The sequence below is a fragment of the Oncorhynchus clarkii genome, chromosome 25 (genome assembly GCF_045791955.1).
Source record: "Oncorhynchus clarkii lewisi isolate Uvic-CL-2024 chromosome 25, UVic_Ocla_1.0, whole genome shotgun sequence".
NCBI lineage: Eukaryota > Metazoa > Chordata > Actinopteri > Salmoniformes > Salmonidae > Oncorhynchus > Oncorhynchus clarkii.
Genome location: NC_092171.1, coordinates 7,839,485 through 7,863,350, shown reverse-complemented (window position 1 = coordinate 7,863,350; position 23,866 = coordinate 7,839,485). Strand labels below are relative to the sequence as shown.

At 42.3% G+C, this 23,866-nt stretch overlaps 2 protein-coding genes across 3 annotated transcripts; one reads left to right on the top strand and one right to left on the bottom strand.

Moving 5' to 3' along the window:
* The first annotated feature begins 1,986 nt into the window (after positions 1-1,986).
* LOC139383947 (xaa-Arg dipeptidase-like) lies at positions 1,987-7,597 on the top strand. 2 transcript variants are annotated; one of them, XM_071128567.1, is made up of 7 exons: positions 1,987-2,421; positions 2,600-2,748; positions 2,857-2,999; positions 6,604-6,758; positions 6,863-6,989; positions 7,083-7,190; positions 7,416-7,597. In XM_071128567.1, the coding sequence occupies exons 1-7, from the start codon at positions 1,987-1,989 to the stop codon at positions 7,592-7,594; spliced, it is 1,296 nt and encodes a 431-aa protein (XP_070984668.1). In that variant the 3' UTR covers positions 7,595-7,597. The 2 variants fall into 2 exon arrangements, with proteins under 2 accessions (XP_070984668.1, XP_070984667.1); XM_071128566.1 differs by having other exon boundaries at positions 2,020-2,421; positions 6,863-7,190.
* Positions 7,598-8,717: 1,120 nt separating this feature from the next.
* Positions 8,718-22,067, bottom strand: LOC139383848 (gamma-aminobutyric acid receptor subunit rho-1-like). Its single transcript, XM_071128428.1, has 10 exons — positions 21,787-22,067; positions 16,861-16,914; positions 16,528-16,634; positions 12,477-12,544; positions 11,853-12,076; positions 10,929-11,011; positions 10,673-10,813; positions 10,344-10,496; positions 9,910-10,106; positions 8,718-9,599 (listed from the first exon to the last, which is right to left on the bottom strand). The coding sequence occupies exons 1-10, from the start codon at positions 21,900-21,902 to the stop codon at positions 9,282-9,284; spliced, it is 1,461 nt and encodes a 486-aa protein (XP_070984529.1). The 5' UTR covers positions 21,903-22,067; the 3' UTR covers positions 8,718-9,281.
* Between the last annotated feature and the right edge of the window lie 1,799 nt (positions 22,068-23,866).

The following is a 23,866-nucleotide window of genomic DNA, read 5'->3' as shown; positions in this document are numbered from 1 at the left end:
ACCCTCAAGAGGCCCTGCGGCCTCTCCTCCAATTAACAGAGCTCTTGGCCTGAGGAGCAGTGCATGCTGGGGTGTGCTTTTTTTTCGATAGTGGTATTGAGATCCCATCTTTCCAGAAATAATGACAGAATGACAGTTCACCTCAGTCGACTGAAACCTCATGTTTTAAAACCGTCTGATCAGTACTGTCTGAGTGTGTCTCTGAGGACATCACTGGTTGTGATGAGAGTCAATGACACACACACACACACACACACACACACACAACAGAGGTAGCACACAACACATGCGACGCAGTAAACACAGGTCTTTGTTATCCAATCACTAATTTCATTGAAATGAGGAGCACATTTATTCTGCCTAGCAACACACTATTCCCTAAGGAATTCCTGTTGTTGTGATGCCTGTATGTGCACATTACATCACTCTACTTTGGATTGATGCCAATTCGCTGACGGATTGCACTGATCAAGTCATCACGTCAAGGGTTTACTTGAAATATTGAACATAGGAAATGTCTCTATGTTGCCGCAAGAGAAAACTTTATGGATTTGGCAAGGATTCCTGGCACCTTTATTTCATATGAAGACACGAGTTGAAATGTATTCTACACTATTGAGCTGATATCGTACCGTCTGTTTTAGTAGTGCAATAACATAGATATTATGTTTTATCCACCACTGAGAAACAGAGGGAAAGCTGACGGAAATGGTTTGGCATGGAACAGTCTTGATCCTCTCAGGGTAGATATTAAAGGGTAGGAAGCACTACTAGGTAATCAGGTGGAATTAAACAGCGGTCCACAAACTAAATCAGTGATTAAGAAAATAGGAAAGCAAAAAGGTTATTTCCCTCATGTCAGTTAATTGACAGACAATAGAGAGTGACACCGGTGGTGTGTAAAGTAAACTGAGTGACAGGCCCTGTCAGAGAGGGGTACTGGTGACAGCGTGCTCTGCACTGTCCAACAACATCTCCTCCTGTGGCTGACAAAGACCCCAATTAACCCCCCAACTCCTACACGGCAGCCCCTCTATACACACGCGCGCATGAAGAGTGCGCACACACATACACACAGCGCATGCACACAATTGCTCTCTCTAACACACACACACACACACACACAGACGCACACACACTTGAGTCCTCTGTCGTAGCGTGACAGCCATATGGCCTTGTCTTTATTCATTTGGCAGTAATTGAGCTCGCTCCGCTGGGTCAGACCTTGCTCGCAGTTGTGTAGCCCCATCCCAAGGTACTTCCTTGTTTCCTGCATGAGTGTTTTATTATTCAAGTGACCATGAAAAAAGTATCTTGACATTCGAAAAAGGAGGGGGGAATCATTTATTCCTTCTACGCTTTTATTATTAATTCAAGGTGAGAGACAAATGTTGTATTCAATACAGTGTAGTGTCTTTTTCACAAAATGGATTCTGAAATAATTGTTGCTAAACCCTCATTCTGTCAAATAATAGGATTTTAAGTGCTGTAGGATTTGATATATAATACAGTAATAACAACCATGAAGCGTGTTGCTTGCATCGGCACAAACATATTACTTTGGGTCCCTCTAGTGTAGTAAGAGTGAAAAACAACCTCTTCATATTAATTGAAATGCAGGAGGTTGATGGACTTCACTCGATTCGCTTCTCGTTTAGCCTACATATGTGAGATTGCAAAAAGGACACAATTCAAAACAGTCTCAGCCTTGCTTATGACCATCTATAGATGAAAACAAATGCTTTTCAGGCCTACTTAAATTTCAGGCCTAGTTAATTTCAGAATGGTTTAAATTATAGCCCCATAATAATTACAGCCTTCCTCAGATACCTCACATTGAATACGTGCACATTCTTACTCCAGACAGTAGATGGCAACCTCTGCCTATCTGAAAATCAGTCTGCCACAGAGAAATAAAAAACATAAACAACTTTTACTACGCAAGACTATTACGAGTTTGCTGGACTGCAAACAAAAAAAAAGATTATGGCACTAGGCTCTCAATCGCATGAAAATCGAATGCAGTTGAAACACAATATTGGAACCTGCATAGACACAATTCAAGACAAGCTGTTCATTCTAAGCCAAGACATATGGAGGTGTCCAGAGCTTGCATATGGGGAGAAACAGTCACACGACAGGCTCGTTCGTTTTCTCTCTGATGATAACTTATGGGAGGTTGAAAGTCACTACAAACTGCCTACCGCAGTTAGGGCGACATGGGGCCCATTTGGTGGCAAAGACGGCGACAGAGTTTTGAATGTGGGATTCCTATGCGAGTACGACGCGTTGCCAGGTATTGGCCATGCATGTGGACACAACCTTATAGCAGAAGTCGGTGTGGCTGCTGCACTAGGGCTGACGGGTGCATTAGGATTAGTAAGAGAACCAACAGACTGTCTGACTCCTCTCCGTGTAAAGGTACATTTTTCCAGCAGCGAGTGCATATATTGTGGCATTAAAGGTGTGTCCATTTGTCCACTTACTAATTTATTGTGCATGGATAAAATGTCACCATCTGCCATTTGAATAAATTATCGATTGACCTACTGATTGATTACATTGCCTCAGTAAACACAGCCATGTGTCATTGCCATAGGTGACAGTTCTTGGGACCCCAGCAGAAGAGGATGGAGGAGGGAAGGTTGACCTCATCCTGGCTGGGGCATTTGAAGACATGGATGTTGTCTTCATGGCTCACCCTGCTCAGCAGGATGTTGCCTTCCTACCCTGTGTATCCATCACAGAGTGAGATTCTGTTTCTGCCGTCTGTATCCGGTTCCAGTTTTACAACATTTTAACTGACCGTTATATATGCTTCCATTTTGGGTTCCATCTCTGTTAATCTATTCTCAGTGTGACAGTGAAGTACCATGGGAAGGCGTCACATGCTGCAGCGTACCCCTGGGAGGGGGTCAATGCCCTGGATGCAGCAGTGCTGGCGTACAACAGCCTGTCAGTTCTGAGGCAGCAGCTGAAGCCAGACTGGAGACTCCATGGTAAGTGACGAATGAGAGATGCTCCTACTGTCATGTGCCTGCATGCAGAGGCGCCAACTTTCACTGGGGACGGGAGGTGTACAGTTGAAGTCGGAAGTTTACATACACTCAGGTTGGAGTCATTAAAACTCGGTTTTTCGACCACTCTGCAAATTTCTTGTTAACAAACTATAGTTTTGGCAAGTCGGTTAGGACATCTACTTTGTGCAGTGATTTTTCCAGCAATTGTTTTCAGACAGATTATTTCACCTATAATTCACTGTATCACAATTCCAGTGGGTCATAAGTTTACATACACTAAGTTGACTGTGCCTTTAACAGCTTGGAAAATTCCAGAAAATGATGTCATGGCTTTAGAGGCTTCTGATAGGCGAATTAACATAATTTGAGTCAATTGGAGGTGTACCTGTGGATGTATTTCATGGTCTACCTTCAAACTCAGTGCCTCTTTGCTTGACATCATGGGAAAATCAAAAGAAATCAACCAAGACCTAAATGTCTACAATGTTTTATTTTTTTACCTCCACAAGTCTGGTCAATCCTTGGGAGCAATTTAAAAAAACCTGAAGGTACCACGTTCATCTGTACAAACAATAGTACACAAGTATAAACACCATGGGACCACGCAGCCGTCATACCGCTCAGGAAGGAGACGCATTCTGTCTCCTGGAGATGAACGTACTTAGGGGCAAATCAATCACAGAACAACTGCAAAGGACCTTGTGGAGATGCTGGAGGAAACAGATACAAAAGTATCTATATCCACAGTAAAACAAGTCCTATATCGACATAACCAGAAAGGCCGCAAAGCAAGGAAGAAGCCACTGCTCCAAAACCGCCATAAAAAAGCCAGACTACGGTTTGCAACTGCACATGGGGACAAAGATTGTACTTTGTGGAGAAATGTCCTCTGGTCTGATGAAACAAAAATAGAACGGTTTGGCCATAATGACCATTGTTATGTTTGGAGGAAAAAGGGTGAGGCTTGCAAGCCAAAGAGCACCATCCTAACCGTGAAGCACGGGGGTGGCAGCATCATGTTGTGGGGATGCTTTGCTGCAGGAGGGACTGGTGCATTTCACAAAATAGATGGCATCATGACGAAAGAAAAATTCTGTGGATATATTGAAGCAACATCTCAAGACATCAGTCAGGAAGTTAAAGCTTGGTCGCAAATGGGTCTTCCAAATGGACAATGACCCCAAGCATACTTCCATAGTTGTGGCAAAATGGCTTAAGGACAACAAAGTCAAGGTATTGGAGTGGCCATCACAAAGCCCTGACCTCAATCCTATAGAACACTTGTGGGCAGAACTGAAAAAAGCGTGTGCGATCAACGAGGGCCTACAAAATCTTACTCAGTTACACCAGCTCTGTCAGGAGGAATGGGCCAAAATTCACCCAACTTATTGTGGGAAGCTTGTTTTGGCTACCCAACACGTTTGACCCAAGTTAAACAATTTAAAGGCAATGCTACCAAATACTAATTGAGTGTATGTAAACTTCTGACCCAGTGGGAATGTGATTAAATAAATAAAAGCTGAAATAAATCATTCTCTCTACTATTATTCTGACATTTCACATTCTTAAAATAAAGTGGTGATCCTAACTGACCTAAGACAGGGAATTTTTACTAAGATTAAATGTCAGGAATTGTGAAAACTGAGTTTAAATGTATTTGGCTAAGGTGTATGTAAACTTCCGACTTCAACTGTGATATACATATATATATATACAGTGCCTTGCGAAAGTATTCGGCCCACTTGAACTTTGCAACCTTTTGCCACATTTCAGGCTTCAAACATAAAGATATAAAACTGTATTTTTTTGTGAAGAATCAACAACAAGTGGGACACAATCATGAAGTGGAACGACATTTATTGGATATTTCAAACTTTTTTAACAAATCAAAAAATGAAAAATTGGGTGTGCAAAATTATTCAGCCCACTTTCTTTCAGTGCTGCAAACTCTCTCCAGAAGTTCAGTGAGGATCTCTGAATGATCCAATGTTGACCTAAATGACTAATGATGATAAATACAATCCACCTGTGTGTAATCAAGTCTCCGTATAAATGCACCTGCACTGTGATAGTCTCAGAGGTCCGTTAAAAGCGCAGAGAGCATCATAAAGAACAAGGAACACACCAGGCAGGTCCGAGATACTGTTGTGAAGAAGTTTAAAGCCGGATTTGGATACAAAAAGATTTCCCAAGCTTTAAAAATCCCAAGGAGCATTGTGCAAGCGATAATATTGAAATGGAAGGAGTATCAGACCACTGCAAATCTACCAAGACCTGGCCGTCCCTCTAAACTTTCAGCTCATACAAGGAGAATACTGATCAGAGATGCAGCCAAGAGGCCCATGATCACTCTGGATGAACTGCAGAGATCTACAGCTGAGGTGGGAGACTCTGTCCATAGGACAACAATCAGTCGTATATTGCACAAATCTGGCCTTTATGGAAGAGTGGCAAGAAGAAAGCCATTTCTTAAAGATATCCATAAAAAGTGTTGTTTAAAGTTTGCCACAAGCCACCTGGGAGACACACCAAACATGTGGAAGAAGGTGCTCTGGTCAGATGAAACCAAAATTGAACTTTTTGGCAACAATGCAAAACGTTATGTTTGGCGTAAAAGCAACACAGCTGAACACACCATCCCCACTGTCAAACATGGTGGTGGCAGCATCATGGTTTGGGCCTGCTTTTCTTCAGCAGGGACAGGGAAGATGGTTAAAATTGATGGGAAGATGGATGGAGCCAAATACAGGACCATTCTGCAAAAGACCTGAGACTGGGACGGAGATTTGTCTTCCAACAAGACAATGATCCAAAACATAAAGCAAAATCTACAATGGAATGGTTAAAAAATAAACATATCCAGGTGTTAGAATGGCCAAGTCAAAGTCCAGACCTGAATCCAATCGAGAATCTGTGGAAAGAACTGAAAACTGCTGTTCACAAATGCTCTCCATCCAACCTCACTGAGCTCGAGCTGTTTTGCAAGGAGGAATGGGAAAAAATTTCAGTCTCTCGATGTGCAAAACTGCTAGAGACATACCCCAAGCGACTTACAGCTGTAATCGCAGCAAAAGGTGGCGCTACAAAGTATTAACTTAAGGGGGCTGAATCATTTTGCACGCCCAATTTTTCAGTTTTTGATTTGTTAAAAAAGTTTGAAATATCCAATAAATGTCGTTCCACTTCATGATTGTGTCCCACTTGTTGTTGATTCTTCACAAAAAAATAGTTTTATATCTTTATGTTTGAAGCCTGAAATGTGGCAAAAGGTCGCAAAGTTCAAGGGGACCGAATACTTTCGCAAGGCACTGTATATAATGTCCCCACCCCACACTTCTAAAACCAAAGTTGTGCCCCTGCCTGCATGTGTGGGCATAACCATTGAAAGTAAAGTGATATTTTGGTATTCACCTGTTGCGCCTGTGCAGTAATGTATCAAGTCTTTGTGTACACCATTGATGGCTTCATACTGTAACAGCTGTTGAGCAAACCACCATACCTGGCTGATCCACAGTCTCTGTGTACACCTCTTCCTTATCGGACATAAAGGTTCAATTGGTTTCTTCTTTGTTTTCTTCCACAGGCATCATCAAACATGGTGGAGTGAAGCCTAACATCATCCCAGCCTACACCGAGCTGGAGTATTACTTGCGCACTCCACTGGTCACGGACCTGTCTGACCTCAAAGCCAAGGCAGAGGCCTGCTTCAGGTCAGCTGCCATGGCAACTGGTTGTCAAGTAAGCATGCTCAAAATAGCATTTTCTTCCGTTGTCCCTTGTTTACCATCAAGGTTGAGGGAAAATATGTTGGTGGTTAAGTCGTGTAAGTTTATTTCCCATAGGTGGAGATAACTTATCCAAACCACACATATTCCAACATCCTTCCCAACACCACCCTTGCACAGCTCTACGAAGAAAATGGTAGAGCCTTGGGGATTGAGTTTGTGGAAGTGCAGAACAATTTCTCAGGTAGCAAAAATGAAATAATAATAATAATTGTAGAGGGAGTAATATTACTGGAGATGAGCACATGTCTTCATAGTCTTGTCTATGTCTTGGCAGGTTCCACTGACTTTGGCAACGTGTCATTTGTCGTCCCTGGGATACACCCTTTCTTTTACATTGGCACCGATGCACTGAACCACACTGAGGAGTACACCGCAGCCGCAGGTAGGATCCAGTAATAAAAAGAGATGGGTACTGCTCAACTTGATTTCAGCCTATTTTAAGCTCTATAAAATGGATACAAAATGGACCCTGGTACAGACTGATTTTCTGACCATTATGACATTATTCACATCAGTGGAGGCTGTTGAGGGGAGGATGGCTTATGAGCCATCCTCCCCTCAGCAGCCTCCACTGATTCACATATGCCTATTCCATTGAACGGTCCAGGTGCAGAAAAGGCCCAGTTTTACACACTCCGGACGGCCAAGGCCCTGGCCATGACAGCTGTGGATGTGCTGTGCTGCCCTGAGCTGTTTCACAAGATGAGGGTGGAATTCTCTGAGGCCAAACTGAAGCAGGAGCAAGGACCGAAAGACAAGGACACTACTGGCTCCACACATTCATGAAAAAAAAAACATTGATGACCTCGTGATTAACAAGTATTGATTCAAACTACCTCTAGTCTGCAATCAGTGCCAAGTTGCTCATGATTTTCGAAGAATGGTAATCATTGTTATCAATGAAGCAATTCTAATACACCATAAAGCAAAGTTTCTGAGACGCTGCAGCATTGCAATTACTGTAATATGTCAATTTCCATGTCTTTAGGCTAGTTCAAAACATGTTCTTCCATTTCAGATGCAATGACTTCCTCTTTCTCAGAAAACAGCACATTTATTAAATATGTTTAACAATGATCACAACATAGCTTTTACATAGGTGTGTTGAGTGATTTCTGCTCATATTGATTATAAAAAAGAAGGGGTATTTGGAGACAATCTCTCCTAGTAAGACAATAATATATCCATCCTGTAGCTATATATGAGGTCATCTACGAGGTTATTTATTCAAACGGATTCAAAGGGGAATCAACTCTAAAACCCGAAACAACTAATACAGTGAATCTCACATAGATAATAATATACACGAAGAGACATTAACTTCAAAAGTCTCAAAATAGAGGAAAAGAAAACAGCCTAAAGTGATTTGTACATTTTGGCTTCAAATAACCTAACCGGTTTGTTTCTTATCTATTCGTGTCACATGTAGTTGTGCTATTGCTGTGAAAATTAGCACAAAGGTCAAATGGTTGCTTATTACCAACAAACTAGTGTTTAAGATCAGAAGCAACGATACATAACATCCAAATAGTGTGTTCATATTTTAGAACTGCAAATACGAAAATGTAAAGATATCACCTGAAATTCAGGCTTTAGAGTTTAAAGGGATAGCACTCTCCGGGGCACTGTCTAGTCATAGTCATGCTAAGTCACTAATATATACACACGTCATGTCAAGGCCCTTCACCCAGTGGGCAAGCATTCAGATCTAAAACCTATCAATGTTGTTTTTCAGTTGCTTAGTTGTCCATTGGTCACAATCAATATGACACAATCCCAAAAAGTTTGAATTAATGGTGACCATAATAAAAAAAAACATCTCAATGTCAAACATATAATCAACAAGGGGCTATACGTTCTATGGAAAATAATTCACATGTGTAAACAACATTGTATTTCAAAATTTGACACTCCCAGAACATTGCAATCAAAAATAGTTTTTCAACCCCGATGCGCCAGTTATCAATATTAATTAGTCTGATGTTTGAGAAACCATATTGTAACTGAACATTTTCAGTGGATGTTTAAATAAAAATACTGCACCCAATTTTGTAATGCTTGACCCGGTGGCTCAGTGGAAATGACGATAAACCCTTATAACTGTTTTCTTGAATACACATGGAAAGAGTACATATTTAAATAAGTCCATTTAAGAGGCTCGGTCAAGAAGGCAATGTTCCTTGCATTTTATGAGCCATATCTCAATCTCTTTCGCTGTCTTGAAAAACAGACAAAAACATGTTCTCTCTGTGGCCACTATCCCTGTTAATAGAGTCACAGTGGAGTCCTGGGTCATATTCATTAGGGCACACTCTAAAAATCGACAAGTTCATGTAGTCCCACTCCCTCCCTGTTTGAGTCAGTTCTCTGCCCATTTAGTGCTTAATAAATATGACCATGTTGTGCTCTAACTGCAGCATGTGAGTGTGATAGGGTAGAAGGGTCCTTCCCCATTTGTGGCACAGGCCAGGCGTTAGGAGTAGATAGACCAGTAGATGATGTTGAACAGGGCATAGGAACCAGGGAATAGGACCCGTGAGTACTTGTCTATGGCGTGGGTGTCTATCCAAATGTTCACATAGCCTGGCCTCTTTACCTGGCCCGTGAGCTGGGGATCCCCCAGAACCACCTGGGCCAACATCCTCTCCTGCCTGCCGCCGTTCTCTGGCATCCCATAGTTCCCTGCTGTGCCATAGTTCGCTGTGCGGTTGACGTCCATGGTGGTGTAGCCGGAGATCTGGGGGTCGCACGTCATGTCGTCCGGGTTGCCAATGCCACAGGTACAGGGCAACTGCAAGTAGGCGGAGGTAAAAGGTGAATTAACGGACAAGACTTAAACTACAAAACCGAAGTATTTGAAGTGGCTTTATAGACACTAATATGTAACTTATTTTGCATAGGGCTTCTAAAGAAGGTTGTTTGAGGCAAGAAAAGTTTTCGGGGACTTCCTCCTAAGGCTACTTATGCAGTTTAAGCTCCATATGCCACAACATTTGGCATATGGAGCGATATGAGCAATGCACCAGATGTTGCCCCTAAAACTAAATGAATACAGAGAAGCAGAAAAACATTTCATGTTATTGAAATTAAACAAAATGTACCCTTTCTCTTAGCTTCCTCTCTTTCCGTTCCTGCACGGTCGAGAGGTAGTTGACCGCTGCATACTCTATGACCGAGAGGAAGACAAACACAAAACTGACCCACAGGTAGATGTCTACTGCTTTGATGTAGGACACTCTGGGCATGGAGGCGTTGACTCCAGTGATGATGGTGGACATGGTGAGCACCGTGGTGATACCTGGACAGAGTCAAAACAGAGGGTTCAGCAACCTAGGTGACTTGACACCGCTCTCCATTGAAATAGCTTTTTAGTTTACAGTTCATTTTAAGCCTCATTGGGGCCACCATTGAGAGCAAACATCACAATCAAACACATGAGCATCAAGACTGTACTACATCTCAAATAGAAAACTGAAATATCCATTAAACCTAGAGCTAGAAACTTTCTTGTCCTTCTGGCAAGGGCCTTTCCTACCCAAGGGGACCCTAGCGGGGACAGCCCTGCGGTCAATCCAGAAGGAGACCCAGGACAGCATGACCATGAGGGTGGCAGGGAAGTAGGTCTGGAGCAGGAAGAAGAAGACGTGGCGTCGTAGAGTGAAGTGGATGTACAGACGGTTGTACCAGCCTGGGAAGGAAAAAGAACACAGTTGATATTCTACGCAGATCCTGTCCCTTTCATTTGTTTCCATTCCCACAGTGGAGAGGTCTGAAACTCACGGACCCGCTGGCTAAATGCGGCCCGCATGGCAGTTTAATGTGGCCCATCTGGTTGTCTTAGTAAATATGTGACTTCAGGGTTACCTGTACTGCTATAAAAGGCCAGCTTTGTAGTGGTGTGGAACTTCTGGATGAGGAACTGAGATAAAGATATCCTCTCGTCTGTGTTCAGTGACTCGTTGCCTTTCTTCCAGTACAGCATGAGGTCATCGTCCGTGTACGCGTCTGATGAGAGAACGTTAAAACCCCCCCAATGAATACCTCACATGATTGCGATAAAACTGGATCAAATGTCATCAGAGATGTGTAGGTAAATGGTGAAGTTGAGAGATGCACTCACAGCTTTCTATCTCCAGCGAGCAGGTCTGTGTGTCCAGAGGGAAGCGACTCAGGTCCATGTTGCACATGGCCGTGACTGTGATTCTGTTAGAACAAAAGTGACACCATAGCCTGACTTATGTCAATTTAACGTCTAGTTTTGATTTACATTTGGTTGAGTTTTCAACTAACGTGAATTCAATCCAAAAAATGTCACTATGTCATTGGGTGAAAAAAAGACGACAAAATGCGATTACTATTTGCAAAGCCAATCAGTTTTCCACATTGATTCAACGTCATGACATGATTTTTTGGGATGATATTATGTGGAAACAGTGTTGAGTCAACCAGTTTTTGCCCAGTGGGATGTCACTGAAGGACTTATGTATAACATGGGTTACATGAGGTCTCTATTTGGCTGGGGAAGGGAAAGTGTGTAGCATCCATTTCAGTGTTGTCCATCTGTCTCATAAAATGGAAAAATTATGTCACGCACTGTATATCTTTCAATGTACATAATTTATTCAATGGACAAAATACGTGTTAAGATAACTCATTCAAGTGTCCCAGGTTGTCCAATTCAACAACCCAGGAAGGTTTCTCGCACCTGATCAAACCTTTCCCATATGGTAACATTACATGCTTACTAAGTAGCATTTTCAATAACTTTGTTTAGCAGTACAACAAATTGGCCTTCTTCATATACCTTGATAAATCAGTTTGAACATGAGCTCAGCGCTAAATCCAATACCCTTGAGGGTAAGTCATGTACCGAGGGGAGGGTCGTGTTCAGCTAGCATGAAAACGTTCGGAAACGGGTGTACTATCGGAACCTGTCCAATAAGAAACGCTTGTTTTAGTGTTCCGTTCCGTTGTGTCCGTGCCCTAATGGACACGGACACGGCTCAGTTCTCATCATTCTAATACAGGAGAGCTGAGCAGCTACCTTAGACTGTAGAGCACGTTTCCGTCAGGGTGCACCCTCAGCATGACGTTGTCCGTGGTTGTGTCGTGGATGAAGGACCTCTTGGAGTGGACGAAGAACATGTCAGGAACCCAGATCTTCTTGGCCAGCCTGCTGTCGAAGGTCATGCTCTGGTTATTGGTGCTGGGGAAGGACAGGCGCTCGTCTTTCCAGTAGTGCCGCAGGTACAGGGTCATGGTGAAGTCCTGAAACAACACAACAGGGGCATGTTATGGCGGTGGTGGTGCCCTCTGTTGGGGGACAATGACACCTATCGATGAAGCTGCTTTTTTGTATTGAATGTAGGTACAGCATGTGTTGGAGGATTCCACATATGAGATATCTGATTTGAGTGAGCTTCATTTTTTGTGCTTACGTAATATTCATGAAAGGCTTCTCTGGTTGAAACATTTTCTAGATAGTGGAATACTTTTGCAATAGTATAGGCCAAAGATTTAGCTTGGTCAAGCAGACTCATTGCTGTGCTCACGTTTCCTTTCGCTTCGAGTGAAACAGAATGTGACCTATCGCGCTATGAGGCTTGTTACACCAGGCTAGGAACGATTACTCTTCACGGTGTAATAAAGAGACTCAAATCCCACTCACCATATCCACTTCAGAGATTGTGTCCAGACTTTCAACCTGAACATCTACCCCAACTGGAATAGGGGGCCCTGTAATTAAAGACAATCATATTAATAGAAAGTTCAGTGAGAGAGTAGATTTTCAGATTGAATTTACTATATTTGACCTCTTTTCAAAATCAAAGAAATGTAATCAGAAGAGCACTACAGTTTTTCCTTAATTCATTCATTCATGCATTGCTGTAATGGATACTCATTGATTCTACCACAGAGAACATCATGTGTCAGGTACACCACCCCGTTCACCAAAATGGTTCACTCCTACAGACAGTGAGTCACATGGCCGTGGCTTGCTATATAAAGCAGGCAGACAGGCATCGAGGCATTCAGTTACTGTTCGATTGAACGTTAGAATGGGCAAAACGAGTGACCTAAGCGACTTTGAGCGCAGGTTCCAGTATCTCAGAAACGGACGGCCTCCTGAGCTTTTCAAGCATGACAGTGCCTAGAGTTTACCGGGAATGGTGCGACAAACAAAACACATCCAGTCAGTGGCAGTCTTGTGGGCGAAAACAGCTCTTTGATGAGAGGTTCGAAGGAGAATGGCAAGAATCGTGCAAGCTAACAGGCGGTCCACAAGCAGGAAAATAATGGCGCAGAACAACAGTGGTATGCAGAACAGCATCTTGGAATGCACAATTCGTTGACCCTTGTCACGGATGGGCTATTGCAGCAGATGACCACACCGGGTTCCACTCCTATCAGCTAAAAACAAGAAGAAGCCGCTCCAGTGGGCACACAATCACCAACGCTGGACAATTGAGGAGTGGAAAAACATTGCCTGGTCCGACATCATGCTGATGGAAGAGTCAGGATTTGGAGTAAGCAGCATGTGTTAATGCCCCCTTCCTGCATGGTGTCAACAATACAGGCTGGTGGTGTAATGGTGTGGGGAATGTTTTCCTGGCACACGTTAGGACCCTTGATACCAATTGAGCAATGTTTCCATGCCCTGAAGAATTCAGGCTGTTCTGGAGGGAGGGGGGGGGGGGGGGGGGGGGGGGGGGGTCTGCCTCGAAACTAGATGGGTATACCTAATACACTGGCCACTGAGTGTATTGTGACTAGGCTTGTGTGTAGTATACAGTAGTTTTATTCAAATACAGTGTAGGCCTATTAATAGGCTGGATTTGATTGTGCCATGACTGGCTATTTTTTTTAACCTATTTTAGCCTTTACTCGCCATCATCCGCCATCATACAGGAATACAATTAGGTCACAATGGATCAATTTGTTGCAGCGTCAAACATCTGGAAGCTATTGAGATTTTTTCTCTCTCTTCCAGACAGATTTGGAGCTGGTGTGGCAAAAGGAGACATTTTTTGCCCACTTAACCCGGAAGCCTGCCTGCCGCACCAATTTGTCGGAGGAAACACCGTGCACCTGGCAACCGTGTCAGAGTGCACTGCACGCCACAGGAGTCACTAGTGTGCGATGGGACAAGGACATCCCTGCCGGCCAAACCCTCCCCTAACCCGGACGACGCTGGGCCAATTGTGCGCCGCCCCATGGGTCTCCCGGTCGCAGCCGGCTGCGACAGAGCCTGAATCTCATGTAGCACAGCTAGCACTGCGATGCAGTGCCTTAGACCACTGCGCCACTCGGGAGGCCTAATAGTAGACATTTTAAAGGAGGATCATTCATAGTGTGATATTTTTATCACTCAGATTACTCTTACAGTCTGTTATTGTTTATTTTTATATATTCATAAAACACATAAAACAATATATATTTGGCCATTGTTCTGGTCAAAAATATGACATTAATTTTCAGCAACCCACGTTGCTTGATCCATGGGCTTGTGTGAAACACATTTTGTCATTTGGCCTAGATCATTGATGTATCTCTGACCTGAGATGGCCGCCCTCGAGGTATTATGGATTCCAAACATGTAAATAACTAAAAAAAGAACACGTTACTTTAACATGAGAACCCATTAAGCCTCTCACTAATACAATAGATCCCACATGCAGGGCCTTTAATCCCACAACAGCAAATTCCTGTACATTGACCATGGAACCACAAACACTCTGTCAACATCCCTGTTAAAAGAAAGAGTACTAGCATGCCAATGTACAGCTTGTCATGTTGCTGATGTCATAAGGGCTTTTGGAGGCCTGAGCTGATAAGACCATTGGATAGATTGGACGACCCCGTTCGAGGGAAAAAATTATGCTCTAAGCAACAATATATATATATTTTTAAAAGCAACTACAAACAACTAAAAGGAGCGAATAAACTATTTGTACATTGCCCTCAAAGTAATTTGTGCATCACTGTTGATGCACAGTACGCACATTGATGAAGTGCACCTTCAAATCTTATGTGGAGCATGTTTTTCACATACAGTTGAAGTCGGAAGTTTACATACACTCAGGTTGGAGTCGTTAAAACTCGTTTTTCAAACCACTCCACAAATTTCTTGTTAACAAACTATAGTTTTGGCAAGTCGGTTAGGACATCTACTTTGTCCATGAAACAAGTCATTTTTCCAACAATTGTTTACAGACAGATTATTTCACTTATAATTCACTGTATCACGATTCCAGTGGGTCAGAAGTTTACATACACTAAGTTGACTGTGCCTTTAAACAGCTTGGAAAATTCCAGAAAATGATGTCATGGCTTTAGAAGTTTCTGATAGGCTAATTAACATAATTTGAGTCAATTGGAGGTGTACCTGTGAATGTATTTCAAGGCCTACCTTCAAATTTAGTGCCTCTTTGCTTGATGTCATGGGAACATCAAAGAAATCAGGCAAGACCTCAGAAAAACAATTGTAGACCTCCACAAGTCTGGTTCATCATTGGGAGCAATTTCAAATGCCTGAAGGTACCACGTTTATCTGTACAAACAATAGTACGCAAGTATAAACACCATGGGACCACGCAGCTGTCATACCGCTCAGGACGGAGACGCATTCTGTCTCCTAGAGATGAATGTACTTAGGTGTGAAAAGTGCAAATCAATCCCAGAACAACAGCAAAGGATCTTGTGAAGATGCTGTAGGAAATGGGTACAAAAGTATCTATATCCACAGTAAAACGAGTCCTATATCGACATAACCTGAAAGGCCGCTCAGCAAGGAAGAAGCCACTGCTCCAAAACCACCATAAAAAAGGCCAGACTACGGTTTGCAAGTGCACATGGGGACAAAGATCGTACTTTTTGGAGAAATGTCCTCTGGTCTGATGAATCAAAATAGAACTGTCTGGCCATAATGACCATCGTTATGTTTGGAGGAAAAAGGGTGAGGCTTGCAAGCCGAAGAACACCATCCCAACCGTGAAGCACGGGGGTGGCAGCATCATGTTGTGGGGGTGCTTTGCTGCAAGAGGGACTGGTGCACTTCACAAAATAGATGGCATCATGAGGAACGGAAAATGATGTGGATATATTGAAGCAAAATCCGTCAGGAAGTTAAAGCTTGGTCGCAAATGGGTCTTACAAATGGACAATGACCCCAAGCATACTTCCAAAGTTGTGGCAAAATGGCTTAAGGACAACAAAGTCAAGGTATTGGAGTGGCCATCACAAAGCCCTGACCTCAATCCTATAGAAAATGTATGCGAGCAAGGAGGCCTACAAACTCGACTCAGTTACACCCGGTCTGTCAGGAGGAATGGGCCAAAATTCACCCAACTTATTGTGGGAAGCTTGTGGAAGATTACCTGAAATGTTTGACCCAAGTTAATCAATTTAAAGGCAATGCTACCAAATACTAATTGAGTGTATGTAAACTTCTGACCCACTGGGAATGTGATGAAAGAAATAAAAGCTGAAATAAATCATTCTCTCTACTATTATTCTGACATTTCACATTCTTAAAATAAAGTGGTGATCCTAACTGGCCTAAGACAGGGAATTTTTAATAGGATTAAATATCAGGAATTGTGAAAAACTGAGTTTAAATGTGTTTGGCTAAAGTGTAAACTTCCGACTTCATCTGTACTAACCCTGATGATTTCACTAGGTAGAAATATACAAATGATATGACTCCTGTAAAGTCTTACCTCCAAATGCTGGTCTCATGGTAAAATCATGGTCATCTATTCTTAGGAGCTGCTCAGATTTTGTCATGGGAGATTTTGTCATGTCTGAACTTCGCTTTAGAATTGGTCTGTAGATAGGAAAATGTGTTATTTTATAGGGTTAGGCTATGAGATGATCTCTTTTTTCAATGGGCAAAGACATGTTTTACACTGTCAAGTAGGGTATCAAATTACAATATCAGCTTTACTGTATTTACAATATCAATAGTATTGATAACACCTTTCATGTTGTGCTATGAGTTTGCAACCTACTTTTTCAGATCAGCGTTTTGTACAATGACAATGAACTCTAACCTTTCAGAGTTGCTATGAGTTTCTCCATCCATTCTTGACGTTTGTCTCCTGGATCTGTTGATGGAAAAATCACAAGATGTTTGTTGTTTTTAGGAAATAAATAGTGGCATTCACCTGGGCATAATGAAAAGATCACAAAATGATTGCAAACAACTTCTGGTCAAAATGTCAAGACGAATTCCAGTATAGGTGGTAGAAACAGGAGAAGTGACAAAGGAGCATAGAAGTGTAGTAACCCTGTAATGACCTGTCATCTTGCTGAAGACCATTGTATGACAGTATTGTGAGGCTGAATTACAGAGGAAGTTTGGTGCAGCAACAACAACAAACAAATCACTCAAAGCAAAAAAATACAAAAGCTTAGCCTACAGTGAGCTACGAATGTATTGAGAGTGACACATTTTGTGTTGTTTTGCCTCTGTACTCCAGCACTTTGGATTTGAAATCATACACTGACTATGAGGTTAAAGTGCAGACTGTCAGTTTTAATTTGAGGGCATTGTCATCCATATCAGGTGAACCGTTTAGAAGTTGTCCATACAGTGGTAACCCCCATTTTAGGAGATCAAAAGTATTGGGACAACATTTTAGTATTTGGTTCCATATTTCTAGCACGCAATGATTACGTCAACCTTGTGACTCTACAAATGATGGTAGCATCCATATTAATGTAGAAGTGTTTATAAAAATATTGTATTCTTATTTACAATAAAAGTGACTCCAAAATAACACAATACATTATTTGCCATTCATTTCTATTGGACAAAAAATATTCTGAAACAACCAAAACAAACAGAAAATGCATCCAGCATTTTTTTTGTAGAGCCACAAAATTGATGCAGTCATTGCGTGCTAGGAATATGGAACCAAATACTAAACATCTGACTACTTTAATACCTATAAGTGATTTTGTCCCAATACTTTTGGTCCCCTAAAATGGGGGGACTACAGGAAGGACAAAAAGGGCTGTAATTTCTAAACGGTTTACCTGATATTGATGAAAATACCCTCAAATTAAAGCTGACCGTATTTAACCTCATAGTCATTGTATCCTTCCAAATCCAATGTGCTGGAGTACAGATCCAAAACAAACAGATATGTCACTGTCCCAATACTTTTCTAGCTCACTTTTTATCATGTTTTCTTTTACAGCTAAGCAAAAATGTCTCTTTTACTTTCAACTTGGCTCAGGGAGATAGATCAGGCTGATTCATTGCCATTTTTATCCCAAAAGATATGAAGGGCATGAAGGCATTCAGAGAAACACTCTATTTCAAGAGAACACACTCATCTCTTGACAACGTTCAAAGAGATCCTACATCTGAATGAATTGTCTCTTTGATTGCATTATCCCAGTCAGGGCATAAACATTTGAAACAGAATACAAAAATAGATTTCCCCCTAAAACCCTAAACTGGATTAATGGGTAGCCTAGAGGCATGAGTGCATGTGTTGACATGCCCCACAGGCGTGCATGGAGAGAGAACAGCCGACAGCGTTATTATCTACCGTGACAATCAGAGAGAGAGAGCTACTGGGTGCTAACTGCTGTGGGCTGATGGGTAATGGATGCTATTCCTCTCTGTACGCCCCAGCAGCTAATCCGCTTGACAGAATCCCCTCCACGAACCAGAGACTAGAACAGTCTGTCAGTGTGTGTGTATGCATGTGTGTGTGTGTGTGTCTGTGAGTCTGTCTGTCTGTCTGTCTGTCTGTCTGTCTGTCTGTCTGTCTGTCTGCAGAACACTGCCTTTGGGCTTCCTATAGTTCTGCTGCTGCTATACAGCTGCCTGCATTTTCTGGACAGACGGAGTCAACAACATGATCACTAACCGACTCCTGTTAAGTGCACATAAGAAGTACAAACTCAGTTAAAAGTGCATCGCAGTTCACAGATCCCAATTGAAAATTGCTCGGTCCAGAAATAGGTTTGCTCAAGTTTTGTGATTGGAACCACAGTAAGCCAACACGCCATTGCATTTCTCAGAATCGGATTGTACTATTGATTATTGTTGTTATTTGGTGCCATTCAAGAGGACAGGGGATGTTTTTCATGACTTTTGGAGAAACACCTTCGGGGTGAGAAGTCAGGGTTAGTTAGTATACCATCAGTGTCTGTTAAACTTAGCTAAGCTGGTCTGATAGTGTTTTTGTTGTACTCTGTTCGCTTGTTTTTTATAGAGAGAAAATAACACATGTTCAAGTCTAAGCCATATACAGTATGTACAGTTTATAGGTCTGGTTCAAGTTATGTGTCACTAACAATTGGTATCACCCACAACAATCCGCTATGTTTCAATTGCAAAAATGTGTGGCATCTATGACCATACAATTAATCATTTCCAGTCTACATGAGAGAGAAATTGGTGATCTACAACAATATTTGAAGAGTAATTTCCAAACGCTATTTATCAACTGGGTGGTTCAAGCCATGAATGCTGATTGGCTGACAGCCGTGGTCTATAATGCGAAGAATTGGTGGATATAGCATTTTGGAAATAAACTCTTCATTTGAATAACTTTGAAATAAAGAACTTTACATTTTCCCTGAAACATATAATTGTGATTCACTATCTTAACACAATGTTTTTTCCTTTAAATTTAAAACATGGTTGTCCTGTAAAAGTATGCGTTGCCTAATGCCTATTGATAGACTATATCTCTTGTGAGAGGTCCGACTCCACAACAGGGAGATATGTTTATTTTTGAACCATTCCATTGTAGATTTTGCTTTGTTGGAAGACAAATCTCCGTCCCAGTCTCAGGTCTTTTGCAGACTCCATCAGGTTTTCTTCCAGAATGGTCCTGTATTTGGCTCCATCCATCTTCCCATCAATTTGAACCATCTTCCCTGTCCCTGCTGAAGAAAAGCAGGCCCAAACCATGATGCTGCCTCCACCATGTTTGACAGTGGGGATGGTGTGTTCAGCTGTGTTGCTTTTACGCCAAACATAACGTTTTGCATTGTTGCAAAAAAGTTCAATTTTGGTTTCATCTGACCAGAGCACCTTCTTCCACATGTTTGGTGTGTCTCCCAGGTGGCTTGTGGCAAACTTTAAACGACACTTTTTATGGATATCTTTAAGAAATGGCTTTCTTCTTGCCACTCTTCCATAAAGGCCAGATTTCTGCAATATACGACTGATTGTTGTCCTATGGACAGAGTCTCCCACCTCAGCTGTAGATCTCTGCAGTTCATCCAGAGTGATCATGGGCCTCTTGGCTGCATCTCTGATCAGTCTTCTCCTTGTATGAGCTGAAAGTTTAGAGGGACGGCCAGGTCTTGGTAGATTTGCAGTGGTCTGATACTCCTTCCATTTCAATATTATCGCTTGCACAGTGCTCCTTGGGATGTTTAAAGCTTGGGAAATCTTTTTGTATCCAAATCCGGCTTTAAACTTCTTCACAACAGTATCTCGGACCTGCCTGGTGTGTTCCTTGTTCTTCATGATGCTCTCTGCGCTTTTAACGGACCTCTGAGACTATTACAGTGCAGGTGCATTTATACGGAGACTTGATTACACACAGGTGGATTGTATTTATCATCATTAGTCATTTAGGTCAACATTGGATCATTCAGAGATCCTCACTGAACTTCTGGAGAGAGTTTGCTGCACTGAAAGTAAAGGGGCTGAATAATTTTGCACGCCCAATTTTTCAGTTTTTGATTTGTTAAAAAAGTTTGAAATATCCAATAAATGTCGTTCCACTTCATGATTGTGTCCCACTTGTTGTTGATTCTTCACAAAAAAATACAGTTTTATATCTTTATGTTTGAAGCCTGAAATGTGGCAAAAGGTCGCAAAGTTCAAGGGGGCCGAATACTTTCGCAAAGCACTGTAGGTATAAACCATCTGTAAGATTGGTCTAATGGTGAACAGATTTCTAGTTGCTGTTTTCAGATCAGACCTAAAAATAGCTCAAAGGGCCATGATCACATGAGAGTGATACTGTCTAAAGGAGACATGGTTTGTGGGATTATGATATGAAAGGGCCTTTGGAATACATTAAGTGGGTATAAATCACTCAAAGCTGATAAAGGCACCCTGCACTTTGGATAGGAAAAATCCTTATCATCTTTACCAGAGATTAACGGGTGCACTTGTCATTGTACTGTAGAATTCAGCTACCACGTTTAATGAATATTTCATAGTTTGCATGCTGTGGTATTTGTTATGGTATTTGCAGCTAGCAATTAATCCATCAGTCCCGCATAATTACTTATGTTTGTTGTTAAGTGTATGCATTTCATACAAAGTATTCATTGAGCCTAGCCTGGTCCCAGATCTGTTTGTGCTGTCTTGCCACCAGCTATGGTCGTTGACATGCCAAAAATAGGTGACTAAACACCACAATACAGCACAAACAGATCTATGACTAGGCTAGGTTGAGCTAGGGCTCCATAAACATGTATCATAAGCTGATCAGAATTACATACATTATATCTGCCAATAGTGCCACATCCAGCACACCATGGAGCAACAGCCACAACATCCACCAATAGAACATAAATAGATACTGGAATATAGGTGCCCTCTCTTAATCCCATTTCTGAATCAATCTGAATTCACCTGGTGGGGTGAGGAAACAGGTGAGGAAAACAGAACAGGTGACACATTATTGTCACCAAGTGGACCTCACCCAGGCACTCAGCACCAATCAAATATGTGTGCACGCATGACTATACATCGCTTTGGATGAAAGAGTCTGCTAAATGGCTTATTATTAATACTATTACATTAAATGAAATCACTTTTAAAACAATACAGAGTCTATACATAAAATAAATGTTAAAATGGCATGAAATGTATAATTTGATTCACATTTTAGATCTGGGCATGGGTTAAAATGTGAATCAAATTATACATTTCATGCCATTTTAAAATGTATTTTATGTATAGATGCCAGGATGTAAGGTGAATTTACCTGCTTTGTTTGTAGGTCTCTAGCTTTTGGCCTCTTTGATGAGCTGATCTCCCAGCAACCCCCATGAGGCAGACGCAGAACAGCACAAACACAGTATCCACTTGCATGGTGCACATACCACCGTGGACCCCTCAAATTCCAGTTAAATTCCACACCCCACTAGGGCTAAAACCTCTCTGCGTGGGTCCTGGGACATTGTCTTCAGCAGAACAGCTTCGGGCTGGGTAAGAAGCAGCAGCTCTGGCCTGACCAACAAAACATCCCACGGTACTTAATCTCCACAGTGGAGAAAAGCAATTTTGACTAAACCTATAAATCCTTGAGCGTCAGATTGCACAGATTAGATCCCTCCAGTGGCGGATGTGGCTCACTCGCTCTGCTCTGCTGCTCTACTCTGCTCTGTACCGCCCAGACCAATTCTCATAATGATGCGGCATGCTCGTTGGGGAGGTCAATGGTGAGAGATATTGCAGTCAGACACAGAGTCTTTGATGTGGAAGGCTGTTAAATCCCTTAGCTGTGTATTTATAAGTGCTATTCAAAGTGTCTCCCGAGGCTATTTTGCTAAGACGTCTTCGAAGGCTGCAAGAGTATGCTGCTAAAATATGGCTTCAGCCTGAGTTTTGCTAACATAGTTATGTGGGATTGGCCTACATACACGCTCTAAAGAGATTGGTGTCTATTGGATGAGCCTAACCTATTTAAACAAATAGTTCATTAATATATAAATTAATCATATTCATCAATGAAGAGTATATCAGTATAGGCTGTCATTCATTATTTTAGGACGTCAGCTCTGTTTCTGAGTAGTTATTTTGATAATCCACATAAACTCAGCAAAAAAAGAAGCGTCCTCTCAATGTCAACTGTGTTTATTTTCAGCAAACTTAACTTAACTTAATGTGTAAATATTTGTGTGAACATAACAAGATGGGGGAATGGCCCTAGCCCTCACCCTCCGATCCAACAGGTCCCAGACGTGCTCAATGGGATTGAGATCCGGGCTCTTCACTGGCCATGGCAGAACACTTGCAGGAAATCACGCACAGAACGAGCAGTATGTCAGGATGAGCCTGCAAGAAGGGTACCACATGAGAGAGGAGGATGTCTTCCCTGTAACGCACAGCATTGAGATTGCCTGCAATGACAACAAGCTCAGTCCGATGATGCTGTGACACACCGCCCCATACTATGACGGACCCTCCACCTCCAAATCGATCCCGCTACAGAGTACAGGCCTCGGTGTAACGCTCATTCCTTTGACAATAAACGCGAATCCAACCATCACCCCTGGTGAGACAAAACCGCGACTCGTCAGTGAAGAGCACTTTTTGCCAGTCCTGTCTGGTCCAGCGATGATGGGTTTGTGCCCGTAGGCAACGTTGTTGCCGGTGATGTCTGGTGAGGACCTGCCTTACAACAGGCCTAAAAGCCATCAGTCCAGCCTCTCTCAGCCTATTGCGGACAGTCTGAGCACTGATGAAGGGATTGTGAGTTCCTGGTGTACCTTGGGCAGTTGTTGTTGCCATCCTGTACCTATCCCGCAGGTGTGATGTTCGGATGTACCAATCCTATGCACATTACAATTTATTGCCCTGGCCACATCTGCAGTCTTCAAGCCTCCTTGCAGCATGCCTAAGGCAAGTTCACACAGATGAGCAGGGACCCTGGGCATCTTTCTTTTGGTGTTTCTCAGAGTCATACAAGAGAGAGTGAACAAGGGTTTCTCCTCAGGGAAGTATGTTTAGTCCAGTGTCGTTCACCCTGATGATAAATGATATATTTAAGGAGGTGGGAAAGGGAGTGGTTGTGGCCTTGTATGCTGATGATGGGGCTGTATGGAAAAGAGGTGGGAATGTGAAATATGTGATGAGGAAGATGAGGAAGATGCAAGCTGTGATGAGGAAGATGCAAGCTGTGGGAGTTGTGGAAGATTGGTCTCTTACATGGGGGTTAATGGTGTATTCTAGGAGGAAATATATGCAAATATATGGTCAGGATATAAGTAGGGTGTCTGAGTTGAAGTATTTAGGTATGTCGTTTAATGAGGGGCTTACATGGAAGAGACATGTTGAGCATA

Coding starts and splice junctions, on each gene's coding strand:
- LOC139383947 (XM_071128566.1), top strand. CDS start 2,020: ATGCAGTTGAAACACAATATTGGAACCTGCATAGACACAATTCAAGAC. Junction 2,422..2,599: donor TGACTCCTCTCCGTGTAAAG/GTACATTTTTCC, acceptor TCATTGCCATAG/GTGACAGTTCTTGGGACCCC. Junction 3,000..6,603: donor GCCAGACTGGAGACTCCATG/GTAAGTGACGAA, acceptor TTTCTTCCACAG/GCATCATCAAACATGGTGGA.
- LOC139383848 (XM_071128428.1), bottom strand. CDS start 21,902: ATGTGCACCATGCAAGTGGATACTGTGTTTGTGCTGTTCTGCGTCTGC. Junction 16,915..21,786: donor GAGACCTACAAACAAAGCAG/GTAAATTCACCT, acceptor TTCCATCAACAG/ATCCAGGAGACAAACGTCAA. Junction 12,077..12,476: donor CAATCTCTGAAGTGGATATG/GTGAGTGGGATT, acceptor GTGTTGTTTCAG/GACTTCACCATGACCCTGTA.